This window comes from Onychomys torridus, chromosome 21 (genome assembly GCF_903995425.1).
Source record: "Onychomys torridus chromosome 21, mOncTor1.1, whole genome shotgun sequence".
NCBI lineage: Eukaryota > Metazoa > Chordata > Mammalia > Rodentia > Cricetidae > Onychomys > Onychomys torridus.
The window spans coordinates 21,069,346-21,083,130 of record NC_050463.1 but is presented as its reverse complement, the minus strand read 5'-3'; the positions used below and the strand labels follow the sequence as shown (position 1 = coordinate 21,083,130).

Genomic DNA, 13,785 nt, shown 5'->3' with positions numbered 1-13,785 from the left:
AGCCCCTCAATTAGCACTAATGATGCAATCAGGGAGAGAGGAGGAGGGGCCAGAAGTTCTGATGGAGTCAGCCCCAACTTAGACCCAGGGCACACACACTCCCTTCCTGGGACACAGTAGCCCCTTCCAGACACGCGGGTGCACACACTCCACAGACAGACAGACAGACAGGCGTGCGTGGACACCAAGGCCCTCGCTGTCTACGGTTCCAAATCCCCTACTGGCGGGTCAGAGATCGGGGATCTCCGGGATGGGGGTGGAGCTCGTCTGTCTAGAGGTGGGGGATTGGGGACAAGGCACATCAGAGAGTCCCGGCAGAAGGCAGTTGAACAGAACATCTCTGAAACCTCATGACTAACTCTGAGACCACAGTCCCCACCTCTCGCGCTCTCGCAGGTGCCGGGCCGCCTCCCCAGACCGCCGCCCTTCACCACACCCAGAACCCGCAGAAGGCGGGACCCCTGCGCCCTCCCCGGTGCTCAGCCCCAAAGCCCCGATCCCCCCACTTCCCATCCCCAGGAGGCAGCCGTGCGCCCCGGTGACCCCCTGCACCCAGGCTTGGTTGGCTCTTCCCTCGGAGCCCGTTACCCGCCGGCCTCGCCCCTCCAACTCCCCTGCACCCTGCCCGGCTAGCTCAACTTGAGGCCTCCCGGTCCCGTTATCCCGCCTCGCCTCGGGCTTGGAACCCCCTGCGTGCCGCTCTCCGCCCCCACTCCTCCCGCCTCTCCCCTGATCCCCCGCTCCCCGGCCTGAGCTCGGGGGGGCCGCGCGCTGGGCAGGGCCGGAGCCGCCTCCGCGCCGCTTCCCAGGCCCGGCTGGCCGCGGGAGGAGGTCCCGCTGTCAGTCAGCGGGGAAGGCCGGCCCGGGCGGCCAGAGGGGGCGGCGCCGAGGACGGGCTCGGCCGGGCGCTGGGAGGCGCTGGCGGAGGGGCGGGCGCGCGCGGTGGGGTGGGGTGGGAGGTGGGGGGGGGTGGCTCCGGGCCTTATAAGCGGCGGGGGCAGGGCGGGAGGGAGGCAAGTGTCAGGCCGATGTGCCGCCCGCCGGGGGCCGGGGTCGGGGCTGCCCGGGCCATGCGCGCGGGCTGGGCAGGGGGCCGGCGCGGCGCGAAGCGGAGTCGCCTCGGAGCCTGAGCCGCCCAGGGCCGGGGCCGGGGCCGGGGCCGGGGAGCCGCGCGCGGCCGGCCGAGGGGGAGGGGAGCGATGCGGCGCCGGCGGGCGGCCGTGGCCGCGGGTTTCTGCGCCTCCTTCCTGCTGGGCTCCGTTCTCAACGTGCTCTTCGCACCGGGCTCGGAGCCTCCGCGGCCAGGCCAGTCCCCGGGAACCTCGGCAGCCCCGGGCCCGGGCCGTCGCGGGGGCCGTGGAGAGCTGGCCCGGCAGATCCGGGCGCGCTACGAGGAGGTGCAGCGCTATTCCCGCGGGGGCCCCGGGCCGGGAGCCGGCCGGCCGGAGCGGAGGCGCCTGATGGACCTGGCTCCGGGAGGGCCGGGCCTGCAGCGTCCCCGGCCCCCGCGGGCCGGGTCCCCGCCCGACGGCGCTCCGGGCTGGCCCCCTGCTCCCGGCCCGGGTTCCCCCGGCCCGGGCCCGCGCTTGGGCTGCGCCGCGCTCCGCAACGTGTCTGGCGCGCAGTACGTGGGCTCAGGCTACACTAAGGCTGTGTACCGGGTCCGCCTGCCCGGCGGCGCCGCGGTGGCGCTGAAAGCAGTGGACTTCAGCGGCCACGATCTGGGCAGCTGCGTGCGCGAGTTCGGGGCGCGAAGGGGTTGCTATCGCCTGGCGGCCCACAAGCTGCTCAAGGAGATGGTGCTGCTGGAGCGGCTGCGGCACCCCAACGTGCTGCAGGTACGAGAGCGGGGTTCCGGGATGAGGGGGAATGGCTTGTCACTCTTGGTCTTACAGAGTAAGTCACGAGGCGTCAAAGACTGTGTCCCGGTTGCAGCTCCGTGCAGAACCCAGATTAGAGCATTACTGAGCAACACCCTGCCTGCCTCTCACCCTTTGGGTAAAACACTCTACCCAACTTAACACACATCCCTTAAAGACAGAGACAGGGGCAAGAAGGGTCCCAAAGAGGTGGTAGGGCAGTTATGACCACATCGAACCCTGCGGCTGGCTGAAACTGGAGGTTGAACACCAGAGTATTATCTCCAGTCATAGTGACCTCAAGTCCAACTTGCACCATTCAGCTTCAGTCAGCTCCCAGCTGCAGTAACAGGATCCCCCATATTGGTAGAACCTGAACCCCACTTCTTTCAAAGTCCAGTGAGGTGTCTGGCTTTGGAGATGGTGTTAAACCATACTCGATGGGGTTGGGAAGGGCTGAAAAGAGACCATGTGTCTGACTAGATTCTCAGAGAGTCGCTCGCTCATCCCTCACTCCGCTCACAGGTCATTGGAAGGGATAAAGGAGGCCAGAAAATACACAGCCTTGCCCAGAAGTGACCACGGGCTTCTCTGGGACTTCAGCTGGGTCCAGCTGAAGCTCAAGGGAAGCCTCTGGGTCTTAGGCCAGAAGACTCAAGGTCTGCCAGTCTGAGTGCCACAGTCCTGAATGTGCTTAGCCAAGAGACTAGAAGATTCAAAAAGCCAGATGCATACCTTCCTAGTAAGAGACTCTGTGTCCCTGTTCACTGGGAACACAGGCAGGAAGGATGAGACCCCTACCTCCCAATCCCCCATCCCTCCAAGACTTAGAACCAGCCTTCACAATGCCAGCACCGTCCAAACACAGCCCCCTTCCCCTCTCTGGGGGCTCTGCCTTGACTCTCCCTGGGATAAGACAGACTGTTCCCTCTGCATATGTCTGGGCTGCCTGAAAAAGGACCCCTGGCTACTCTTAGCCAAGTGACATAGGTGTGTGCAGACTCCCAGGCTGTGAATCCTGCCCACACCACCCACCTCACACCCCCTCAGATTCACCTTTCTGCACTCAAAGAACTGACCAGAAACCCAGCAGTCCATCCTTTCTTTCCACAGTAGTGTGAAGAAAGGGGCCCCAGGCCTGGAGGGATCTGTGGGCCACATAGAATAGAAGAGGCCAGAAGGCTACTTGTACTCCTGGTGGCTCCAAGTCTCCCTAGGACATAACTCCCTGCCAATTCTGACCCCTGTGACAAGTTCTATCAAGGTTTCAGGCCCTGCACTGGTCCCAGGCAGCTACCCCGGGTGTGTGTTTACGTCTGGCTGTATGGCTGACTCTGACTTCAGGGAGAGAGCAGCTGGTTACGTGGCCATTCTAACTGGGAGGATCTTGTTTTCTTTTCCTCTTCTGGGTTCTTGGGAACTTTCTGGAAACCCTGTGGTGCCAGCCAGATTCTGAAGAGATGGAAAGGCCTTGAGTAACTTAGCAGGACCTTCAGTGTTCATTAATTGTTCAAGGCCCTTTCTCGGGGGGGCAGCTTTGGCATTCAGTGGGCTTTCCTATGCCTCAGGGATTCCTACCTCACTGGCCTCACCAAGCATTTCAACAAGTCTCCAGCTAGCTGCCCACCCGACCCACAGACAGGTCCTTCTCTGTAATGTCCCCTCCAGGAATGAGGGCACCAGAGAAAGACAAGACATTGCAAGGGGACACATTCCACCCACACCATCAACAGCGTGGCGTCTCTTGGAATTGGTTGTGATTTCCCCCAATCTGAGGGTGGAGCTAGAACCTCTAGAATAAAAGTAATAGGGGTCCTAGGGGAAAACGGAAGTTCCTATTGTGTCTCAGGGACCGCTTTGGGGGTGAGCACCCCCACTTACTCTCTGACCCCCAGGCCTGTTCTTCTGGCTTCTTCTTCAGTTACGCTGCGTCTGTAGCCAACACAGCCTGTCGTGGGTCTTTCTGCTCAAGAGACCCCCCAGAGCTATGTGCCAGGAACTACAAATCACGTTGTGTTAATACCTCCTAATCATTTAAAATTTCAAAACCGTTTGACTGTGTGCTGAGCAGGGAGGAGCTGGAGGTCTTTCTCAAGCCTGCCAGGCTCCTGACACCACTTCCCCGTCTCCAGACAGCCTAAAGTTAGGCTGTGGGCTCTACTAATGAACGAACACAAGACAGCATCAGGGGCCCACTGTGCTCTTCCCAGCACAGACTCTGGCCACCAGAGCACCGCCTGGGGACCTTTCAGTCTTTTGGTCCCTCTTTATCCTCCACATACACTCTCCTCTTAGGATAGATACCTCTGTAGCCCAGGGTCAAAGGGCACAAGAATCCTCTCTCTCTCTCTCTCTCTCTCTCTCTCTCTCTCTCTCTCCCATCATCCTAGGATCTCAGGCCTCAGATGGGCCCCCAGGCCTGCCTGGGCCACAGATTCTGACCATGCTAGAGTGTATTTCTCTTCCCCAAAGAACAAAAGATGTAACTGTAGTGCTCAGCCTCATGCTTTGTGGTGTGTGTGTGTGGGGGGGGGGGGTAATGGTGTCTTTTTATTTTTTCCTGAGGAGTGTTGATTAATACCTCGTTAACGGTGCATTTAACGACCTCCGGGTGTTTAATAACCTTCAGAAGTTTCCCACAAAGGCTCAGACTGGAGCAAGAAAATGAGAACCAGGCCCCAGGGTTGCTCTCTTTACCTTCCCCAGAGCCCATCCTGAGTCCGGGGCCTCCCTGGGCTGATTAGGGGTATAGAAGGAGAGAGAAGAAAGGGGGTACCTAGGACAGCCCCTGGCCCCTCGTGTCACAACCCAGGTAACCTGGTAGACTAACACTGGTCTAGCCTCAGGCAACACTGGTCTAGCCTCTCTGGTGAGACAGGGTTGGGACTCCTGTAACAAGAGTGGATGTTTAGGGCAAGCAGGGCAGCTGGGGAGGGCAAGGATGCTGGCGTGGGAAGCTGCTGCATACCGGCATCTTTAGGCCATGGGCTCCCTGTCCTCCATCTCAACCCTCCACCACAGAGATCTTCGCTTTCCCTTGTATGGCTTGGACAACTCAGTCTTTGTGCTCATGCTCCATAGGGTTCTGGCTGTTTGGAGCCCATTGTAAGCCAGACTCCGCAGTGTGTGGGGAGAAACGTGGAGAAGCAGGTCTCCCTAGGAGCATGCTGGTGTGGATGTTAATGGGAAGGATATTTCCCCTGTGCTTTTTCCTGGCCAGCTGGGGGGTGGGGGTGGGGATACCAGGAGCCGTCCCCTGGGTGAGAGATGAAGTATTCAGCAACTTATGATCATACACTCCCAAACAGACCTTCCCTGAGAACTGCTGTTCCCCGTGTCTCCCATTTATGTGACTCATTCAGGTGTCCCTCTGTGCTTTGGAAAGTTGAGATGGTAGAGAAAGCCGCACAGATTGGCGTAGGGGAGGGTGGTATCAGATCATCATTTGCTGGCCCGTGGACTAGCAGAGGACCCAGATTGTGGAACTGTGGTGACATCCGGTTGAATCCTGGCTCCTGCGTTTGTTAGCCTGATGACCCATTTAAGCAACATAACCAACCTCTCTTGAGACAATTTCCCCACCCAAGATCAGACATCATGATAGTAGGTAGCCACGTGCCACCAGGGTGATTGTGAGACTTGAAAGACTGGTGAGATGGATCGGTAAAAGCGTGTGCCACCAAGCCTGAAGGCCCGAGCGAGCTCACTCCCTAGAACCCACGGAGGAAGGAGAAAATTGACTCCTGACACGTCCCCTCTGACCTCAACACACACACCATACATGCCCACAATAATAGTAAGTTAAATTTTAAAACTAAGATGATGCACATAGTACGTTTAGCACACTGCCTGGTACATGGTGGCCAAGCCTGCCCACCTCCATGAGTAACAAGAGGTGAGGGACTGATGAGCCGCCAAACCAGAAGAAACTGTGGCTTTGGGAAGAGAGGCCAAACTTCCCAGGAAGCATCATTCTCCACCAGCTTGAGCTAAAACAAAGACAAAGGGATGGTCTCAAGGGCAGAGGGTGGGGCATCTGATGGTCCAATCTTTCTCTGTCCCTGCCTCTACCCTGTGACCTAATGACCTGCTCTGGATTTCCCCTAGCTCTATGGCTATTGCTACCAGGACAGTGAGGACATCCCGGACACACTGACCACCATCACAGAGCTGGGCGCCCCTGTGGAAATGATCCAGCTGTTGCAGACGTCCTGGGAGGACCGATTCCGAGTAAGTCTGGGCTCTTTGTTGGAACAGTTCTTAGAAGGCAACCTTCCAGAGCAGCCTCGACTTCTCAGCCAGAGAGGGAGGAAGGAGCACACACACGCACACACACACACACACACACACACACGCACGCACGCACGCACGCACGCACGCACGCTGGCTGCCTCAGCCAGGGGCCAAAGGGCAAGGCAGAGCCGGAGACCAGGATAGAGAATCCTGCTGTTCACAGTTCTTGCTTTTCTCCATACTCACCACAGCATGGGTGTGCATGCCCACACTCCTACGGCTGTCTCACTCCTAAGCCATGCCACGGGCATGGTTAGTCCAGCCAAGGGTCACTTGAAGATCAGCGACCTTTCCAAGTCCCTGGCCCCTCAGCCTTTGTGCTGCCCTGGGGACCTGACAAAGAGAGAGGCCCATCTCCAAGCTCAGTCCAGAGCCTGTGAGTCCAGGAGGCCTGACCCAACCAACCTGTGTGTCTGTCTGTCTGTCTACCCTCAGATCTGCCTCAGCCTCGGCCGCCTGCTCCACCACCTAGCCCACTCCCCTCTGGGCTCAGTGACTCTCCTTGACTTCCGCCCTCGGCAGTTCGTGCTAGTGGATGGGGAGCTGAAGGTGACGGACCTGGATGATGCTCGCGTGGAGGAGACGCCGTGCACTAGTGTTGCCGATTGCACCCTTGAGTTTCCAGCCAGGAACTTCACCCTGCCCTGCTCGGCCCAGGGCTGGTGTGAGGGTATGAATGAGAAACGGAACCTCTACAATGCCTACAGGTGATGACCCTATGTTTTGGGAGGTCCAGCCAAGGAGGGGGGTTGACAGGGCAAGAGCCCCATGAGGGCCAGAAGGCCAACCCCGGAGAATAACCTTGACCAGTGGAAACCACCACGGGGGGGGGGGGGGGGGGGGGGGGGGTCATGAGAGAATGTGGCTCTAACGCTAAAAATAGACCGCTCTAAGGAGAGCTAGGTCAGAGGGGCAGCTGGAAGCTTCTTAAAATAGCGTCACATTCGGGGCCTTGGGCCGCCAGAACTAGCGTGTCCCTTTCTCCAGCCTCGCTCTTGACCTTTACAAAGCTCCTCATGGCTGAGAAGCCCCAACTGTGGGGTTGAGCCACTGCTGGGGTCAAACAGAGGACAGTGTGGGCTGGAAGATGAGGAAGGGTGGAGAAAAGGACCTCCGGTCCCAGTGTGGTCTGAAGTTAGCTGCAGTCACAGCTGGGCCCAATCCCATGTTTCCAGGCTGAGTTGAGACCCTGGGATAATGTGGACATGTCTGGTCCCTGTGTGAGGATTCAGGCTGTGGGACCACACTGAAGTCTATTCCTAGTGAAAGTGCAAGGGAAGGACATGTCTCCAAAGGCTGAGCTCTTGAGCCCCTGTCCCCTCTCTGCCACAGATTCTTCTTCACATACCTCCTGCCCCATAGCGCCCCTCCGGCCCTCCGGCCTCTGCTGGATACCATCGTCAACGCCACAGGTAAGCCTCAGGACCCATCTGCTTCCCTTTACCTGTCACCGCCCTATCAGAAACGGGGACAAGAATGGCCCTGGGCAGTGCAAAGTCTGGGACCCATTATTTTCTAAGACAACATTCTGGGGTAAGGGCCCTCCCTAGCCACCAGGCTTTGGCCCAAGCCCTGCTGGCTGTGGGAAGGAACAGGGGCCCCGGTATATCATGATAACTATACTGTGCTTTGCAGGAGAGCTCACCTGGGGGGTGGATGAGACCCTGGCCCAGCTGGAGACGGTGCTGCATCTGTACCGGAGTGGGCAATACCTGCAGAACTCCACAAGCAGCAGTGCAGGTGAGTGGCCACCTCGGGGACCCGGGGGTGAGTGACGTCCACCCACTGGGCTATGGCTTACCCCTCCAGAGACTCTTGTCTCCAAAGGCCACTCTCGGGGCTCACGTGAGGGTCACATAGACAGTGGAGCTTTTACTTTGAAGTCCCATCTCTGCCTGAGCTAGACCAGCTAGCATTCTGCCTTTTCTATGAATGGCTTCCAACCCCTCCATGAGCCGGATGTGTGACTTACCCCTGGCACCTCATTTTCCTCATCCATGAATTGGGTTCGAAATAATTCACCTAACAAAATTCCAATGGGGATTAAAGAGCCTGCAAGGTGTGTAAAAGCAATTAGCGCAGTTCCTATTACGCAGCTGGAACACAATACACATTTGCTTCTCTTTCTTTCCTCTGCTCGGAGGGCAGCTGGAGGAGGGGGCAGCCGACTCTGAAGCCAGCCAAGAAGCCACTTCTCCCAGGGATGGGGAGAATTACAGCTACTGTTACAGGCAGTGGTCCCCCTACGGAAGCCTTAGGGTTTAGCGGTGGTTGGCAGGGGGGCAAGGGGTGGGCAGCCTCTGTTTTCAAGGAGGCCTGGCCAGCCTTAGGGGTGGGGGAGCCCTTGTTAGCCCTGTAAATAAAGTTTAACGAGGTGAACAATGGCTGGCTCTGTCCCCGAGGACTCCATTTATGGGGCCATAAATCACAGGCAACCCTGCGTGGACTTTGGTCTAGTCCCTGGCAGGAGAAGGAGGCAGGAGGGTGGGGTGGCCAGAGGCCCAGGGCTTCTGCCTTATCAGTCAGCAACTGGGGCTCCCAGGGCAGTGGGAAAGCCCAGGGAGCCAGAGGCTTACCTCTCAGCCTCATGTAGAAGCCTCTACGCCAGCTGGCCCACTGGGGCTCTGTGCCGCAGGGAGACCTCAACCCTTCTCAAACACTTGAACCCTGAATTGTGGTGTTTTGTGTTATTCCACATGCCTCTTAACCTTAAAACTCCTTTTCTGGGGTCCCAGGCCTGTCCTGGAAGCTTAGCTGGCTTCTCCCCAAAGTCAGGACCAAGTATGTCTGAGGGGCCCTGACCCCTTACAACATATGGGTAAGATTGGAATCTAGTCAAGAATCCTTAGGCCCTACCCCAGGCCTTCCCCAAATCAGAATCTGCATTTTAATAATACTGCATGGGAATATTGTGCACCATGATATTTGAGAAGCCTATTCTAAATGTCTCAAAATGTCCCCTACCTCAGAGCCCGACATAGACAGCTGGCATCTCTGAGTGTGTGCCTGGCCCACACGGGCCCCCGTTTATCCATGTCCTGAAATCCAAGTCTGTGCCGGGCTGTCGGGTGAGCTGGAGCAGCTCTGGCTGTCTTCATTGCCAGGCAGGGTGAGCTGGCCTAGACATCGGCTTTCATCTGGCAAGTGGTCCCCCACCTTCCTCCTTTAGAGTACCAGCGCATCCCAGACAGTACCATCCCACGGGAGGACTATCGCTGCTGGCCATCTTACCACCATGGCGGCTGCCTCCTGTCCGTGTTCAACCTGGCTGAGGCCGTCGACGTCTGCGAGAACCACGCTCAGTGCCGCGCCTTTGTGGTTACCAACCAGACCACCTGGACAGGTGAGCCAGAGGGAGGGAGTATCTCAGAGGAGCGGCCACACTGCTCCAAAGGATGCGAAAGGTAGAGGGCCCCCACACACACACACTCAGAAAAGCCAGAGGGGAGGCAAAGATGGTGAGAGAGATGTGCATATGAGTCCTTCAAGGCAGCCGCTTTATAGTGAGCGGCCCTGCCTCCCAGGAGAAAACTACCCAGACCTGTAACCTCTCATCTCTGCCCCTAGGTCGGAAGCTGGTCTTTTTTAAGACGGGATGGAGCCAAGTGGTCCCTGACGCCAGCAAGACCACATATGTGAAGGCCCCTGGTTGACTGGTTGTGGGCTCAGCTGACCAGCTGGTGTCTTTACCAGCTGGGCTTGCCTGCTTTGGGAGTGACTTGCCCTTGAGATGTTGCATATCCCCTGCGAACCCCTGCAGATAAGCCAGATCGACTGACGTGACCAGGACAAACGTGCAATATGCAAAACTGTTTTTAAAAAAATGTGAGTTTGCCAGCTTAGGTCTGAGACTGTTGCTCCCAGCCTGAGAACCACTGGTTGAGAGCTGACTGCCTCTGCGGAGCTCTGGGCTGCAGGCGGGGCTCAGGCTAGTCTTAACTGGGACAGTTCCATGGGCAGCCCCATCACTGCATTCATGGTTTAAGAATGTAGCCAGGACACTGCTGCTGCTGCTGCTACTGCTACATAAGCCACAGTGAGCAGGAGCTGCCTGGGGACAATCAGTCACAGAGTGTTCTCTCAGCTCAGCGCCACATGAGGAGCTGCGGGGTGCTCCAAGCTGTTGAGTGAACCAGTACCTGGGAAGGCCCAAGCTGTTGAGTGAACCAGTACCTGGGAAGGCCGTCTCTGGCCTCTCCCTAAAGGTTGCTCCTAGGCCAGCCCAGGGGTCATGGGCGGTGGTGCGCACACGTCCATATGAGCCAAGAGACCAGGGTGGAGGAGCAGATTGCATTTGAGCCAGGACCTGGGGTGGGGTGGGGGGGTAGAATCGAAGCCTTTTTGCCTCATTTGCTTTCAGTGAAAGCCACCAAGCAGCCCAAACCAGGCCCTGTCCCTCCTGGAGTTTGCATATCCGGAAGCTTTTGTACTTCTTGTTCATTAAATTGTTTATTTTTGTAAAAAAAAAATTAATAATAATAATAATCAATTAATAAAATGATGTTTCAGGACAAAGACTCCTCTCAGCCACAAGTTCTTGAGAAACTCTTTACTCAGCCCCAGGTGTGTCTCTCTAGTGCATCTGCCTAGTGGTATGTGTCTCATGGGGGTTGACAACCTTTGAGAAGCGGAATCTCCATGGTGTGTTTTCAGGCTCTTCCTCCATGGTCCTAATTCCCGCTTGAACCTCCATGTCAAATTCTAAGCAAAGACGTGAGGGCCGACCCCTTCCCCCCAAAGAGGGTCTCATTTTAACACATTTTGGTTGTCTGTGTGCAAAGCCTCAACCCAAGAGTGTCATCCTTATAGTGGGATGCTGGCTATCTTAATGAACTGCTGGAGAAATAGTTGAGAATGGAGGAGGTAGCCAGACGGCCTCCAGGCAGACTGGCTTTGCCTGGTGCACCCTAGATGGACGGTATCACCACTGTCCACCACAAGTTCATCGGCACTTTTTTTTTTTTTTTTTTTTTTAGAGCCTTTCTGTAAGCAAGAAATATGTGGAGAGTGGAGAGAAGGAAGGGTCTATAGAACAGCCAGCTTCATTGTTTATGGATTTAGCAAGAACAATCTAGCAGGGGTGTATGGATACCCAAAGCAAAAATGGTAAACCGGAGGTGAGGGGACGACCCAGGTTACAGGTTAAAGTTAGAGAACATATCCTTTTTCTAAGTGTACAAGTAGCTAAGGAGGCATAAAAACTTTTCAGAAAGATTCATCCTGAAGGGACAGTAGACAGTTTCTCCATCTAACTCGTGAGCCTTGCCCAAGAACCCCTTTCTGGGAGCAGAAATGGTCACACTTAGTCCTGCGAAATTGAGGGGAAAACATTTGCAGCCTGGAGTGAAAAGGCGTTGGCACACCCAGAAAGGGTGAGTCCTGCCCCAAAGCAGCACCTTTCTTCCCTCCAGACGGCCACACAAATGTAGCCACCTCTCTCTGAGTTCCCGGCTGTGCCCTGTTCTTCCCCCAAAACACCAGAGCCAGCTCACAACACCCGCTCTCTTCAGAACCCAGACTTGTTCTATTCCCTGGAGTAACCGTGCTATCCAGGAGCAGTGGGCGGAGAAAACACATTCACCCACTGAAACCTCAGGTGATGGCCAAGAAGGGAAGCCTGGAGGGCATGGGGAGTCCGGATCTGTTTCAAAGTCAAGGAAGGCAGAAGCAACGTGAGGGAGCCGTGTAGCTTGGTGGGTCTCTACAAGGCTCCAGAGCCCCACCAAGATGGCACCAGCAGCCCTGGGAAATGCCACCTTTGTTCATTGTGTGTATCTGGCTAAAATAATTTCCCTGAATTTATTGGTCTGCAAATTTTAGGTTGATAATATCGGAAGAATTGGAGTGAATGATATTCTGTCCATACACGTCCTAGCTGGTGTCAGCCATAAGTGTCTTAGTCATAGTAGACAAACATTGTCATTATGCTGCCACAGTCTGCTGAGCACGCCGCGTTTGCCCTTGTAGATTTGGTCATAAAGAACACCCCGGGCTGCCCCAACTTTCCATCACTGCTTCTCTGACTTCAAAGTTGTTCAATCCCTGTTCATGTTTGCTGGGTTGTTTTTGTTGGGAGTTGCTGAGATACGGTCTCACTGTGTAGCCCTTGCTGGTCTGGAACTCTTCATGTAGACCATGCTGGACTTATTGAAAATATAGATGCATGGGGCTTAGTAGTTAAGAGCACTGACTGCTCTTCCAGAGGACCTGGGTTCAATTCCCAGCATCCACATGGCAGCTCACAACTGTCTGTAACTCCAGTTCAGGGAACTCTGAGACCCGCACACAGACATACATACATGCAGGCAAAACACCAATGCACATGAAATAAAAATAAATACGTCATTTTAAAAATATTTTGAAAAAGAACACCCAGGGCTGCTACAGGGAGCAAGGCATGGCAGACTGTCTGCACCCCTGCTTGGGATGCCCCCGGCTCCCAAGTAAGGCTGCCTTGGACTAGGGAGGTGAATCCCCGCTCCCAGGCCAGTGCCCTGGGAGTTGAGCATGTGGCAGACAGCAAAAGCTTAGAAGAGGATTAATGGGAAAGAAGAAAATGGGATTAGGAGGCTTCAGTATAATGTGCCCACCCGCCCCCTGTCCGTGACAACGGCTTCTGGCTTTCATTCCGTGGCCAGAACGTGTAAAACATGGTTGCCCCCTGCTCCCGGATCAAGAGGCAGAGAGCTGACTAGGAGGAGACACACATTGTTCTTGGCCGCCCTTACATGTACTTTTCATTTAATCCTCACGGCGAGCCTGGGATGGGTGTTTGTCCTGCGAGCTGAAGAGCCAGGAACTAGCCTGTTCTCTGCATCCAGAAGTCTGTGATCTCCGCCTCTGGGCACAGCAATCTTGGAAGGCGGGGTCACCCACAGGACTGGTGCCACTCCACAGAGAAAGGACCCCAGACTGCACCATACCTTTGAGGGGATGCTCCATAGATGGAGAGCCAGGACTAATCACTGACATCAGCACACGCAAAGGATGGACCCATTTGGGGTCTGCTGCACAGAAACCCCAACACCTCTCTGTGGCTAATGTTCCTCTCACATGGAAAAACTGCCAATCAGTCTAACTATTATGAGGAAGACAGACCAAGTTCCTTCCGAAAATTCCCTCCCAAGCACTCTAGATCCACCTGCGTGCCCTCCCCTGGCCTCGCTCCACTTCTCAAAGTGTGGTGGCAAGACATCCAGGCGCGCAACAGGAAACAGCACAGGGAATGTAAGATACAGAGGGTGACAAGGGTCTGGCGTAGGGGAATCCCAAGAGCAGGGCAGCAACCTGGGCTGTAGGAGTTAAGTTGTTGCCCTCTGGAACCATGGGAAGGGAATGGGAGCCGTCCACCAGAACCTGGAAAACCCCCAAAGGAGTCTTGTGGAAAGGCCCCACAGGCAAGGACGCGGTGACCAATGGGAACCGTTGCACAAGGTGACGTCACACAGAGCAGCACTCTCAACTTAGTCCCTTCTTCCTTCTCCCAAGTCTCCTGTCAAGAGGACAAAACTGAGTCACACCGCCAGAGGGCTGAGGAAGTCGGTGTGGGTGCCTTGTTGCTAAAGGGGGGTTGCTTCGCGGACTAGGAGCCCCCCACCCTTCACCCTGGAGGAGGCTTCAGAGAAAACGTTCC

General features: G+C 56.0%; 1 protein-coding gene across 1 annotated transcript; it reads left to right on the top strand.

The window, feature by feature from the left end:
- Positions 1-1,174: 1,174 nt before the first annotated feature.
- Pkdcc (protein kinase domain containing, cytoplasmic) lies at positions 1,175-10,618 on the top strand. Its single transcript, XM_036171365.1, has 7 exons — positions 1,175-1,838; positions 5,967-6,089; positions 6,588-6,859; positions 7,485-7,564; positions 7,788-7,892; positions 9,322-9,495; positions 9,720-10,618. The coding sequence occupies exons 1-7, from the start codon at positions 1,200-1,202 to the stop codon at positions 9,803-9,805; spliced, it is 1,479 nt and encodes a 492-aa protein (XP_036027258.1). The 5' UTR covers positions 1,175-1,199; the 3' UTR covers positions 9,806-10,618.
- The last annotated feature ends 3,167 nt before the right edge of the window (positions 10,619-13,785 follow it).

Bases quoted from the DNA above. Each gene is read 5' to 3' on its own strand.
- Pkdcc (XM_036171365.1), top strand. From the start codon at position 1,200: ATGCGGCGCCGGCGGGCGGCCGTGGCCGCGGGTTTCTGCGCCTCCTTC. The intron at 6,090-6,587 runs GTAAGTCTGGGC...GTCTACCCTCAG, and splicing joins CCTGGGAGGACCGATTCCGA to ATCTGCCTCAGCCTCGGCCG. The intron at 7,893-9,321 runs GTGAGTGGCCAC...TTCCTCCTTTAG, and splicing joins CTCCACAAGCAGCAGTGCAG to AGTACCAGCGCATCCCAGAC.